The following is a 12,957-nucleotide window of genomic DNA, read 5'->3' as shown; positions in this document are numbered from 1 at the left end:
GACATTTTAAACTCGTCGGTTCGAAACTTAGCTCTGCCATCCGGCTGGGCTGGGTGGCTATATGAACAATGATTGGCTTGTCATTCATACAGGGTGGGAAGCCGGATAGGGACCTCATAATTATTATGACCTCTGCTGGCTGATTGATGGCGTCTGCACAGAGTTGGGGAATAATGCTGATCAGGGTGTGGCTTTCTGTGCACAAATCTGATCTGCATATGAACTCGCCTCGTGCAGGTGAAAAGATGCAGTCGGTACTGCTTTTTTTTACCCCATCCTACTTGTGCTCCCATAAAGAAGCCTGTCTCAACTGTTAGATGAACGTTTGTGTATCAGTAAACAAACTGCTTCATTGCTGTTTTCTATACATTTTTATACCTGGTTATTCGAGGACACTATTTTAAGTTCCAATCTTGATTGAATTTTAAACAATCATCACCATAACATAACTCACATGTTCCTTCATTTCCTTGTGCCATTGGTCCTGGATGCGTGGATGCCACCAGCTCTCAACCTTGCGCCTGGTCTCTGCCCTGTAGTCTCTCTCCCATATGGCACTTTCACTAAATGCAGTCCGAATGACGGCTCTGATGGCAGGTGTGACCCGGGTAAACGGAGAACGGTGGCATCCTTGTCGGCTCAGGCTGCCAAAAGAAGAGACAGCGAGTCTACACATGCTCATCTGCATCTTTCACCTGAAAGAGAAACAAAATGCCATTACAACTCTAAACACTTAGTGTAAGATGAAAATACAACTAAGGGACACAACAGACTTTTCCATTTATCTAATCACTTAAACTTAGGGGCAAAACTTAGTGCCCCCATTTCAATGCTTTCTTGGATTTAGATGTGGTGACGTAAGGCTTTTGAAGTATTTGTCTATTAAGGTTGTACATAATAATAATAATTATTATTATTATTATTATAAACCAATTATTGATATTTATTTATATTAATTTATCATATATAATAATTCACATATATTTATTTACCTCTTATGTGTTTAGACTCATATACATATACACTGCCTGGCCAAAAAAAAGGTCACACACTCTAATATTTGGTTGGACCGCCTTTAGCTTTGATTACGGCATGCATTCGCTGTGGCATCGTTTCCACAAGCTTCTGAAATGTCACAACATTTATTTCTGTCCAGAGTTGCATTAATTTTTCCCCAAGATCTTGTATTGATGATGGGAGATTTGGACCACTGCACAAAGTCTCCAGCACATCCCAAAGATTCTCAATGGGGTTCAGGTCTGGACTCTGTGGTGGCCAATCCATGTGTGAGAATGATGTCTCATGCTCCCTGAACCACTCTTTCACAATTTGAGCCCGATGAATCCTGGCATTGTCATCTTGGAATATGCCCGTGCCATCAGGGAAGAAAAAATCCATTGATGGAATAACCTGGTCATTCAGTATATTCAGGTAGTCAGCTGACCTCATTCTTTGGGCACATAACGTTGCTGAACCTAGACCTGACCAACTGCAGCAACCCCAGATCATAGCACTGCCCCCACAGGCTTGTACGGTAGGCACTGGGCATGATGGGCGCATCACTTCAGCTGCCTCTCTTCTTACCCTGATGCGCCCATCACTCTAGAACAGGTTAAATCTGGACTCATCAGACCACATGACCTTCTTCTATTGCTCCAGAGTCCAATCTTAATGCTCCCTAGCAAATTTAAGCCGTTTTTGCCGGTTAGCCTCACTGACAAGTGGTTTTCTTAAGGCTACACAGCTGTTTAGTCCCAATCCCTTGAGTTCCCTTCGCATTGTGCATGTGGAAATGCTCTTACTTTCACTATTAAACATATCCCTGAGTTCTACTGTAGTTTTTCTACCATTTGATTTCACCAAACGTTTAAGTGATCGCCGATCACGATCATTCAAGATTTTTTTCCGACCACATTCCTTCCTCGAGGATGATGTTTCCACACTGTCCTTCCACTTATTAATAATGTGTTGGACAGGTCTTAACCCGATTTTAGTAGTTTCAGCTTCTCCTTAGACGTTTTCTCTGCTTGATGCATGCCAATAATTTGACCCTTTTGAAACAGATGAACATCTTTTCCACGACCACAGGATGTGTCTTTCGACATGGTTGTTTAACAAATGAGAAACTACTTACTGCATCAGTTAGGGTTAAATAACTTGTTGCCAGCTGAAACATAATCAGCCATGCAGTAATTATCCAATGGGAGGCTCTTACCTATTTGCTTAGTTAAATTCAGGTGGTGACCTTTTTTTGTATATACATACATATACTATAACATATAATATAGTAACAATGCTGATATTTGCACTACGGGTAGATGCATTTCATTTCCTTGAACTCATATCTATCTATACTATGTAGATATCATATATATATATATATATATATATATATATATAATAATTAATTAATGTAATAAAATAATTAGCATCATTTCTGCCAATCAAAAATAAATGTTCCTCCAGTTAATCAATAGGGAGCGCCTGAAGACTGCACTGCACTGTAAACACTTCACCATCATAGAAATGTCAACACACCTAACAGGCATCAAACACAGGCTCATAACTGTGTGTGTCACTATGGCAACATAAGATAACTGTACAGGTAATATTAAGCAATCATCTTGGAAACTGGAAATTAAATTAAGCTGAAACAACTATTTAAAATAGCTTTAACACATAACAATACAGTATAATAAACTACTACCATGACCTAACAATAGAATATGGAAAGTGTTTGTTTGTGATGTGGGGCATAGCGCCTGTGCACTACAGAAATATTTCAGATAAAGTATAAAAACATTCACCTGGTGCAGTTTCTGCCAGTCGAATCTTTAGAAGTGACTAATTTATAGAACAAACACTGTTTGCTGGCTTTCGACTGGCTATTGGCCTTGCCGATTTCAACAGCACTGAATTATTGAGGATAAATGATAAATGCAGCACCAATTCTCAGACGCCCACATGCTTTGATTCCCAGCTCTCGATCACAACTCAGGAGTACAGAGCGTTTCTGTCACACTGAGAGGGAGGAGAACAGGGTGAAATAAAAAAGAAAATCTAATGTGTGTATGCAAGACAGAATTGCTATGGTTACAGAGCTTTATAACAATAATTAATAGTTAATTCTAGCCTACGGGTTATATTTATTTATTCATTTCTTTGTAGTGACCATTTTTCCTGATTAAAATAGAGGAAGGATTCTCAGCTTGTCCCAGAAACCCTGAGTGCAAAGTGTGTGGGAACTCTGAACAGTATGCCAGTCCATCACAGTGCATCACATGTTTATCTACTTGCTCACTTGGGGTGATTAAGAGCATGGCACGGTGGCTCAGTGGGTAGCACTGTTGCCTCACAGCAGGAAGGTCCTGGGTCCAGGTGGGGCAGACCGGGTCCTTTCTGTGTGGAGTTTGCATGTTCTCCCCGTGTCAGCGTGGGTTTACTCCGGAAGCTCCGGTTTCCTACCACAGTCCAAAGACATGTAAGTGAGGTAAATTGGAGATACAAAATTGTCCATGACTGTGTTCGATATAACCTTGATAACCTTGAACTGATGAATCTTGTGTAATGAGTAACTACCGTTCCTGTCGTGAATGTAACCAAAGTGTAAAAACATGACGTTAAAACCCTAATGAAACAAACTACAAAAACAAAGGGAGAACATACAAAATGCTACATACAGAAATTAAAGGGAAGAATTAAAGGCAGGTTTATGAAGATGTTTGGCACCAACACTACCTGCTTTATTTTGATTAGGGTAAGTGTGAATCTCTAACCCATCCAACACACACACACACACACACACACACACCTGCATCTAGGGGCAACATAGCTTTAGTAAAAATGATGTATGTTTAAGTGATGTTTGTTTGTTCATTAGGATTTTAATGTCATGTTTTACACCTTTGGCGACATTCATGACAGGAACGGCAGCCACTCACTACACAAGGTTCATCAGTTATATCGAACACAGTCATGGACAATTTAGTGTCTCCAATTCACCTCACTTGCATGTCTTTGAACTGTGGGAGGAAACCGGAGCTCCCATGCAGACATGGGAAGAACATACAAACTCCACACAGAAAGGACCCGGACCGCCCCACCCGGACCTGGGGCTCGAACCCAGGACCTTCTGGCTGTGAGGCAACAGTGCTACCCACTTAGCCACCGTGCCGGCCATGTCTAAGTGAAAAAATGTGCCAAACTTAATCCAGACAGTAATATAAGCACAGGATCAAACCAAAGATTGTGGGGCTGATTGTATTGTAATCAGTATCAACACAGTAACATTTTTGGAAATTCGTAGATGTGCAAAAAATATCAATAAAACTAGCATAGCATATGAAAGTAGGTGAATTGGCTTCTTTAAATTGGTGCCACATGATGCCCTCCCTGCAAAAGACTGGTACCCTGCCTGTCCAGGTGGCACCAAACCCATTGCATCGCCAATCAGGACAAAGCAGCTATTAAATAGTAATAAAACTGTTGTAGGTTCAGCAGTAATGCAAGTAAGTGGATTGACTTCTTCTAATTGATTCAAGGTGCCACATGATGCCCTGTAAAGCACTGCACCAAGTTACCAGTTGGCACCAAATCTACTGTAACTTCAATCAGGATGAACCAGCTTTTAAAGATAAATAAATGAATAAATGAATGACTTTTGATTAAAAAAAACACAGTATCAGCAAACTGTAAGATTATTATACATACTTCAAAAGAACATGTATTTAATATAAGGTAATAAATATCTGAAAGTCTGAATAAATGAATAAATAAATAAATAAATAAATAAATAAATAAATAAATAAATAAATAAATAAATAAAGCCTCACAATGCAAATAACAGCAATACGCTTAGAGCTAATGTTAGATTTTTATTGACCTGTATGATAATCAACAACAGTGATTCTCAACCAGGGGGCCGAGGCACCCTAGAGGGCCTCAGTGAGCCTAGATTTAATTAAGAGCAGTAAGAACACTCTTAAGTGCACCCAGGTGGCGCAGTGGGATATTCCGCTAGAACAACAGCGCTGAGATTCTAAACACCCCAGTTCAAATCTCAGCTCTGCTACCGGCTACAAAATTGGCCATTAAGTCTGCTGGGTGGGAAAAGACCGGAGTAATAAAATGGGTGGGGTCTTTAAACGCTGTGCAAGAACGCTGGTTAGCAGCCCGAGGCACCTGTGCAAAAACCTCATGTGTGAATCCACCGAGGCATTGGCGAAAAAAAGGGGTCGGGGACTGCATCGGAGGGAGCATGGAGCAGGCAAATATACCCTCCTCAGACACAATCGGGATCCCCAGTAGCAGAAGACTACCTGGCTACGCTGAATCAGAAGAAAAACGGGAGAAAGTGCATTAAAAAAAAAATAAATCACATGTGATGGGGTGGGAAAATCAAAAGGCTATTGGCTTATGAGTTTGCTTGTGATGTCATATAGATCTATTTTAAACTGCCTATAGTCTACGTTGGGTCTTTGAGAATGGACACATCACGAAAATGCAAAGGTCAACAGACAGCAACTACAAAAGATTCCGATTCAGTTGTAAATGCAGATCCCACTGAAGCAGACCCAGGTGAGAAAGCTCCCACCACCAACTTACCTGAAGTAATCCCACTACATCAACCAAAATCAGAAAATACCTAGACATATACCTATATTATGGCTCTTTGAAGGGAGCCGGATCTTTTGGCTCCGTTCCTTTCGCTATTTTTTTTCAGGCAGCGGAAGGCACTACTGGGTAACTATAAGATCCGATATTAACGTCAATGATGAACAATCAGGCAAATTTTGCTACCTTGTCTTAAATGTAGGCCTAATTCAAACACTTACAGTGCCTTGCAAAAGTATTCAGCCCCCTTGAACTTTTCAACCTTTTGCCACATTTCAGGCTTCAAACATAACGATATGAAATTGTAATTTTTTGTGAAGAATCAACAACAAGTGGGACACAATCGTGAAGTGGAACGAAATTTATTGGATATTTTAAACTTTTTTTAGAAATAAAAAACTGAAAAGTGGGGCGTGCAATATTATTCAGCCCCCTTGCGTTAATACTTTGTAGCGCCACCTTTTGCTGCGATTACAGCTGCAAGTCGCTTGGGGTATGTCTCTATCAGTTTTGCACATCGAGAGACAGAAATTTTTGCCCATTCTTCCTTGCAAAACAGCTCGAGCTCAGTGAGGTTGGATGGAGAGCGTTTGTGAACAGCAGTTTTCAGCTCTTTCCACAGATTCTCGATGGGATTCAGGTCTGGACTTTGACTTGGCCATTCTAACACCTGGATACGTTTATTTGTGAACCATTCCATTGTAGATTTTGCTTTATGTTTTGGATCATTGTCTTGTTGGAAGATAAATCTCCGTCCCAGTCTCAGGTCTTTTGCAGACTGCAACAGGTTTTCTTCCAGAATGGTCCTGTATTTGGCTCCATCCATCTTCCCATCAATTTTAACCATCTTCCCTGTCCCTGCTGAAGAAAAGCAGGCCCAAACCATGATGCTGCCACCACCATGTTTGACAGTGGGGATGGTGTGTTCAGGGTGATGAGCTGTGTTGCTTTTACGCCAAACATAACGTTTTGCATTGTGGCCAAAAAGTTCGATTTTGGTTTCATCTGACCAGAGCACCTTCTTCCACATGTTTGGTGTGTCTCCCAGGTGACTTTTTATAGATATCTTTGAGAAATGGCTTTCTTCTTGCCACTCTTCCATAAAGGCCAGATTTGTGCAGTGTACGACTGATTGTTGTCCTATGGACAGAGTCTCCCACCTCAGCTGTAGATCTCTGCAGTTCATTCAGAGTGATCATGGGCCTCTTGGCTGCATCTCTGATCAGTCTTCTCCTTGTTTGAGCTGAAAGTTTAGAGGGACGGCCGGGTCTTGGTAGATTTGCAGTGGTCTGATACTCCTTCCATTTCAATATGATCGCTTGCACAGTGCTCCTTGAGATGTTTAAAGCTTGGGAAATCTTTTTGTATCCAAATCCGGCTTTAAACTTCTCCACAACAGTATCTCGGACCTGCCTGGTGTGTTCCTTGGTCTTCATGATGCTCTCTGCGCTTTAAACAGAACTCTGAGACTATCACAGAGCAGGTGCATTTATACGGAGACTTGATTACACACAGGTGGATTCTATTTATCACCATCAGTCATTTAGGTCAACATTGGATCATTCAGAGATCCTCACTGAACTTCTGGAGTGAGTTTGCTGCACTGAAAGTAAAGGGGCTGAATAATATTGCACGCCCCACTTTTTAGTTTTTTATTTCTAAAAAAAGTTTAAAATATCCAATAAATTTCGTTCCACTTCACGATTGTGTCCCACTTGTTGTTGATTCTTCACAAAAAATTACAATTTCATATCGTTATGTTTGAAGCCTGAAATGTGGCAAAAGGTTGAAAAGTTCAAGGGGGCTGAATACTTTTGCAAGGCACTGTAAATGAGAAAAACAAGATTTATTTCAAAAGTATATTTTAATAACAATAGTTAAACAAAAATAGTTTTAAATAATTGCAAATAAATAAAGCTTGTATCATCTGTTGTATAACTTGTAGCTGGGTTTACATTTCAAGCATAAAAAAACATTAGAAACACAAAAACAATTTTAGTAAAAAAAAAAAAAAAAAAACAAGCTCTCTGACTTTTGAAGGTTTCAAGTGATAGGAAAAAAAACTACAATGAAGAGCCATACTGTGGTTGCATTGCATTAGGTTTCAGAAAAATCCTCTCTTGTGCAGATATGTGCCTGTGTTTGTTTCTGCTTTTAAACATAAGCACCATTAAAGAATCAGATTTAACATAATTAAACAAGTTTATTTCTCAATTATTTGTCCTTATACTACTAGCACTGCTCATTTTCTGCATGTTCTCTCTGTAGCTCGGTTACGTTTCTCTCTCTCTCTCTCTGCGATAATAAAAGTGTTTTCTGATTTGAATTTCGACAATAAACAGCTCTCATTATGACTGATTGATTCCCTCTACTGATGCGAAGTGGAATGGGTGGATTACAGCTGATAAGAACTGCGCAGAAATAAAAATATATATAGCGGCTCCCAGAGGCGCGACTCGGGTTCCTTTCGTTCATTTTAAAGAGCCGTTCAATAGAATCGGATCGTTCGCGAACGACCCATCACTACTCAGCTTTTCTCAACCAGGGTTGGAGATCAGCATCAGTAGGGAGGAAGCGAAATGCAATTGGGTAATTGGATACAACTAGATTGGGAGGAAAACTGGGAAAATTAAAAAAAAAATTCCCATGAGCAAAAACACAATATATTTTATCATCCTTTTTAAAAGCATAAGAATAATATCATAAACCATGCCAAGGGGTCCCAGATTTTTTTTAACACACAAGGGTCTAAGGGAAAAGAGGTTGACAACCACTGATCAAAACATTAATTCAAAACTCTTATGGATTGCCAGAGAGCTGTTTTGCAAGAACATAAACGTGTGTTATTTACAAGCCTTAAACAGTGACTACTCACCTATAAGTTAATTGATTTTAGAGCAAATCTGGAGCGTGATGACTTTAAGGATCAGTCACACAGCTATCATCTCACATCATCTTTATAGATCAGCTAGTGTCCTCTCATTCTGATCCTGAAGTATTAGGTCAGTATTCCACACATCGTTGTGTTTTACTGTAGAGAACACATCAGTATTACAGAATGACAGGTCTGTATGTAGCTACTTAGATGACACACACTGAATGACAGGAACACAGCACCATTTGCTAGCTAGCTATAGCAGAACTCAATCAAAAACAAAGCTAGATAAAACAATCGCTGCACTAACAGTATCGGCAGATCAGTCGGTCAGTAAGCAGCCGATTGTGCTGAATAATGTAGGTAATAATACTTCATTTATAACCACTCCATATTACTCTTAATTCTTATTACTCACTACACTGACATAACAGACACGACTGCACACCGCTAACAGGGCGCCGCCATCTTGTTCAAATCCAACTTTATTAGTTTAGTTACAAACACAAACTCAGCGTGGCGCCTCTCTTCCATCCCTGAAACGCTGAAAGGGTTTAGTCAGTACTGAGATCACTAGTTTTGCTAAACTAGAGATTTTCGCAAAAACTAAACACAGAAGTCTAGTATCTGCTGTATTAAACAACATTTATTTAGAATAAGCAAATTCATATACAGCAAAAATGGTCAAGACAAAAGCATTTACCCAAAACACAATACAACACACAGTATTGATCAAAAACAGAAATGCTAGCACAAAAACAACTGCTAGGGAATTACTGGTCATTTTCAAATTTGCAGTAGATAAGAGCAAACTAAACTAGTGACTTTTATGTAAACTAAACACAGAAGTCTAGTACAGTGGTACCTTGTAACTCGACATCCTCTAAATCTTTGAAACTAGACGCCCTTCATCAAGAAATTTGTACCCTTAAACTCAACGTTACCTTAAACTCAGCATGTTCAGATTTTTAAAAAAGTGTATTTCTTTAATTTCAAATTAACAATGAACAGCCGTTTTGTTCAGCGCTCGGCTTGAGTGGTGCAGTAAGACGTCATCAAAGTGTGAATATGAGACGAATCTGCATTTGTGTGGAATAACCGTGAAATCCACTCAGAAAGCATCCACATGTATCTGTGTTTAGCTGGATTTTTCTCCTGGTTCACTTTTAAACTTGTGTTATAGCTCGGGGTTCTGAGAAATTGTAAGAATCAGCTTTTCCGAGAGTCTAAAATGCTTATCGTTACAAAAAGCTTAACGTGACTTAATGTATTAACAGAACGACAGAGAAACACTAAACCTCTTTTAATTATTACTGCTCATAAATTCTCTCCACTAATGAAATTCCTCGCTCGTTGTTTTAATACATAGGAAATAATGGCACAGCAGCGCAAAAGCTATTGTGCCACTTCTTATGTAAATGTGAACGGAATACGGAATTCCAAGATCAAGCATCTCCACAATTAAAAAGCATAAGGAAACAATAAAAGAGTAAAGGTAAAGTGCAGGTTTTATTGTATTTTTTATTGATTTTAACAGTTTTTCAATTTTATTTCAGTGTTTTTTTATATTATATTTGTGTTATGTTCAGTGAATAAGTGTCAAAAACAGCCTCGATATTTTACACAAGTCTAAAATATATGCAGTTCCACAGGACCACGTAATGCATTAACAGGTTTCTCATACACCCTTATCTGAAAAAATACCTTGAAACTCAATGCCTTTTAAACTCAACGCCACTCCCAGAACCAACTGATGTTGAGTTTCAAGGTACCCCTGTATCTGCTGTATTAAACAACATTTTGATATAATAAGCACATTTCATATACAGCAAAAAAGATCAAAACAAAAGCATTTAACCAAAATACAACACAACACACAGTATTTATCCAAACCAGACATTGCTAGGAAATTCCTGGTAGTTTTCAAATTTGCAGTAGATCGTTTACCTTCTTGTTTTTAGGCGATAGGAGTAAACCAGGGGTAACAAATGAAACTAAGGACATAGAAAGAACTTGTAAATGTCTTCACAGAACCTGACCAGAGACCAGAATCAAACCTATGTTGCTAAGTGGCACCCAAGGAGGTAATCAGAATATATATTGGAGGGGACATGCTCCCCATCCCCCAATATTCGGATATACTCTGATGCATATAGTTAATGAAAACTAAAAATAGAGCCACAAATTACCACTTAGTACAACACCTTCAGACCAGGATATTTTCACTAATCAAAACTACAACCTATGCTACAATTCTATTCAAAAGACATAAATTTACTTTCCCCACCCGCTGGAAACATGCCGCTAGCCCCCACTTCCTTGCGCTGGCCTAGGAGGGCTGAGACTGTCACGTGCCTCTTGCTAAACACATGTAGTCACCGGCCACATCATTTCACCTGTCTACAATGGAGACACAGAGAGAGCTGCATCACATTCAAAGAGACACACTAGGCCCTCCACATAATTCATTGTTAGAGCAGGTGCCACAGACAGCAGGGGTCACAACTGTACAGAGACAATACATTTTCAACCTTTTTTCTACACAGTATGGGTGTCTGACCATTTGATAGCACAGCTGAGGTTCAAACTTTGATCTCAGCAGTGATGTCATTATATTTTCAAATGTTACACAAATGCTCATAATATGAATGTCCTACAGTTTGATAAAGTTGATTAATTGTGGAGTGGTTCTAGGGACAGTCTTGGTAAATGTTGATAAATATAAATTTTTTTGGAAATGTCACATATGCTTTAAAATACTGAATTCAAGCTGATGTTTCCAGCCAATGTGTGCAAGCTCTTATGTTTTTGTTTGTGTGAATATAAGCCTGAATATAATTTTACAGTTAGCTGTTTCTATATATAGATAACACTGATTATCACTGGATTTCTTTCAGCAGCTAAGTCCAAATATATCTTGTTTGTTAAGTGAAGAATGCATGATTGATCTCTCACAAATACAACTTTCTCAGATGTATTTCATGTTCATCAAAGTGTGCTATCTGTCAGCAGTGAAAATCCAGCACTGGACATTTTGGCCTGTTACCTTAGCAACCCTTTTATCATGTTCAACACCAGACTGTTTTCAATTGAAGGATTTAGATTTGCTGGAATAAGGCGAACACATACAGTATTAGCAAAAGCCAAGGACATTCAACACATATAAATGCATCATATAATCGTTTCTGCCACCATGATCAGAATCTTGGCTGTTTAAATGAAAGCTATAGAAATTTTTTGAAATTTTTGAAACAGGTCGCCAATACATCAGGGGGCTTCAGCCATCACCCCCAGACATAGCCAATCATGTTTCTATTTAGATGCCTGACAAAACCACTGGGAATGTGAACCCTATCACCAAATGGCAATAGTTACCACACAACATTAACATGTCAAATGTAATGCCTCAAACCCAGGACCCACGACCTTCTTTCTATGAGGTGACAGTGCTACCCACTGAGCCACTGTGCTGCCCAAGATCTAACGTAGATTTGAACTCAGAAGCAGTTTACTTTACATTGTACTTCAGGGTCGGTTAGGAAAAGATGAAGCCTAATTAAAAAACTAAAGCAATCACAAATCTTGTGCAGTGATGAAATTATAATACTGGCAAGGAATAAAGCAGTAAATATGTGTTGATAAAATACAATTATTGACAAACACTTTCTTACTGTGTTGATTAGCTGTCTCACGGTTAGGTACGAATAAATATAAATAGAGGGTATGAAAAAGCCAATAATGTATTTTGGTTTAAGGTTTATCTTTATTTTTACTAACCACTTCATCCTGTGCCACCCCAGAATAAACTGGGTGCAAGTCAAGAAATCACTGCAGACCGAGCACTAATCCATTACAGGGCAACACACAAAGACATATTTACTTACACCTCCAATCCATCTTCTGCATGTTTTTAAATGGTGGAAGGAAACCAGGGTACTGAAGAGACTCAGACAAGCATGGAGAAAACATGCAAAATATCTTACAGTAGGTTCTTAAAACCCAAGTTGCTGTCAGACACCCACTCTACAGGTGCACCATTGTGCTGTCCTATATTTGATTATGTAATTTAACAGAATTTACAATAAAACCATTTCCCTCATTACTCATCTTCCTGATAACACTCTCTCTGAAGAGACTGCATCCTCTTCAAACTCATTATGAATTTCCTCTGTGATGATGACTACTTGATGAGCAGCAGGCTGCCACCACTTCATCACCCACCTCTATTCCTTCACATCAGATCAAATGCTACTCTATAAAGTACTGTGCCTAGGCATGTCCTCTATACACACTTTTTTCACCAGCAGCACATCTTAAATCTGTCTCAACATGTCTTCTGAACTGCGTCTATTTACAGGGTCACATAGTCCTTAAATTAAATAATTAAATAGTTTTAATATTTATTTTGTTAATATTTAAAACAATTACATTTACTTAAGCAGAGTGTAAAAATTTTATTTTATTTTTTA

General features: G+C 38.9%; 1 protein-coding gene across 1 annotated transcript in view; it reads right to left on the bottom strand.

Moving 5' to 3' along the window:
- lars2 (leucyl-tRNA synthetase 2, mitochondrial) overlaps window positions 1-8,530 on the bottom strand; it is a 76,875-nt gene extending 68,345 nt beyond the window's left edge. The window contains exons 1-2 of the mRNA XM_062992108.1: window positions 8,489-8,530; window positions 455-695 (exon numbers count right to left, since the gene is read on the bottom strand). Coding sequence (XP_062848178.1) covers window positions 455-688 — 234 coding nt within the window. The 5' untranslated portion in view covers window positions 689-695; window positions 8,489-8,530. The remainder of the gene's footprint in view (window positions 1-454; window positions 696-8,488) is intronic.
- Window positions 8,531-12,957: the final 4,427 nt, after the last annotated feature.

Source organism: Trichomycterus rosablanca, chromosome 3 (assembly GCF_030014385.1).
Source record: "Trichomycterus rosablanca isolate fTriRos1 chromosome 3, fTriRos1.hap1, whole genome shotgun sequence".
In the NCBI taxonomy this organism is placed as follows: Eukaryota; Metazoa; Chordata; class Actinopteri; order Siluriformes; family Trichomycteridae; genus Trichomycterus; species Trichomycterus rosablanca.
This window is presented reverse-complemented; position numbering and strand designations above follow the sequence as displayed.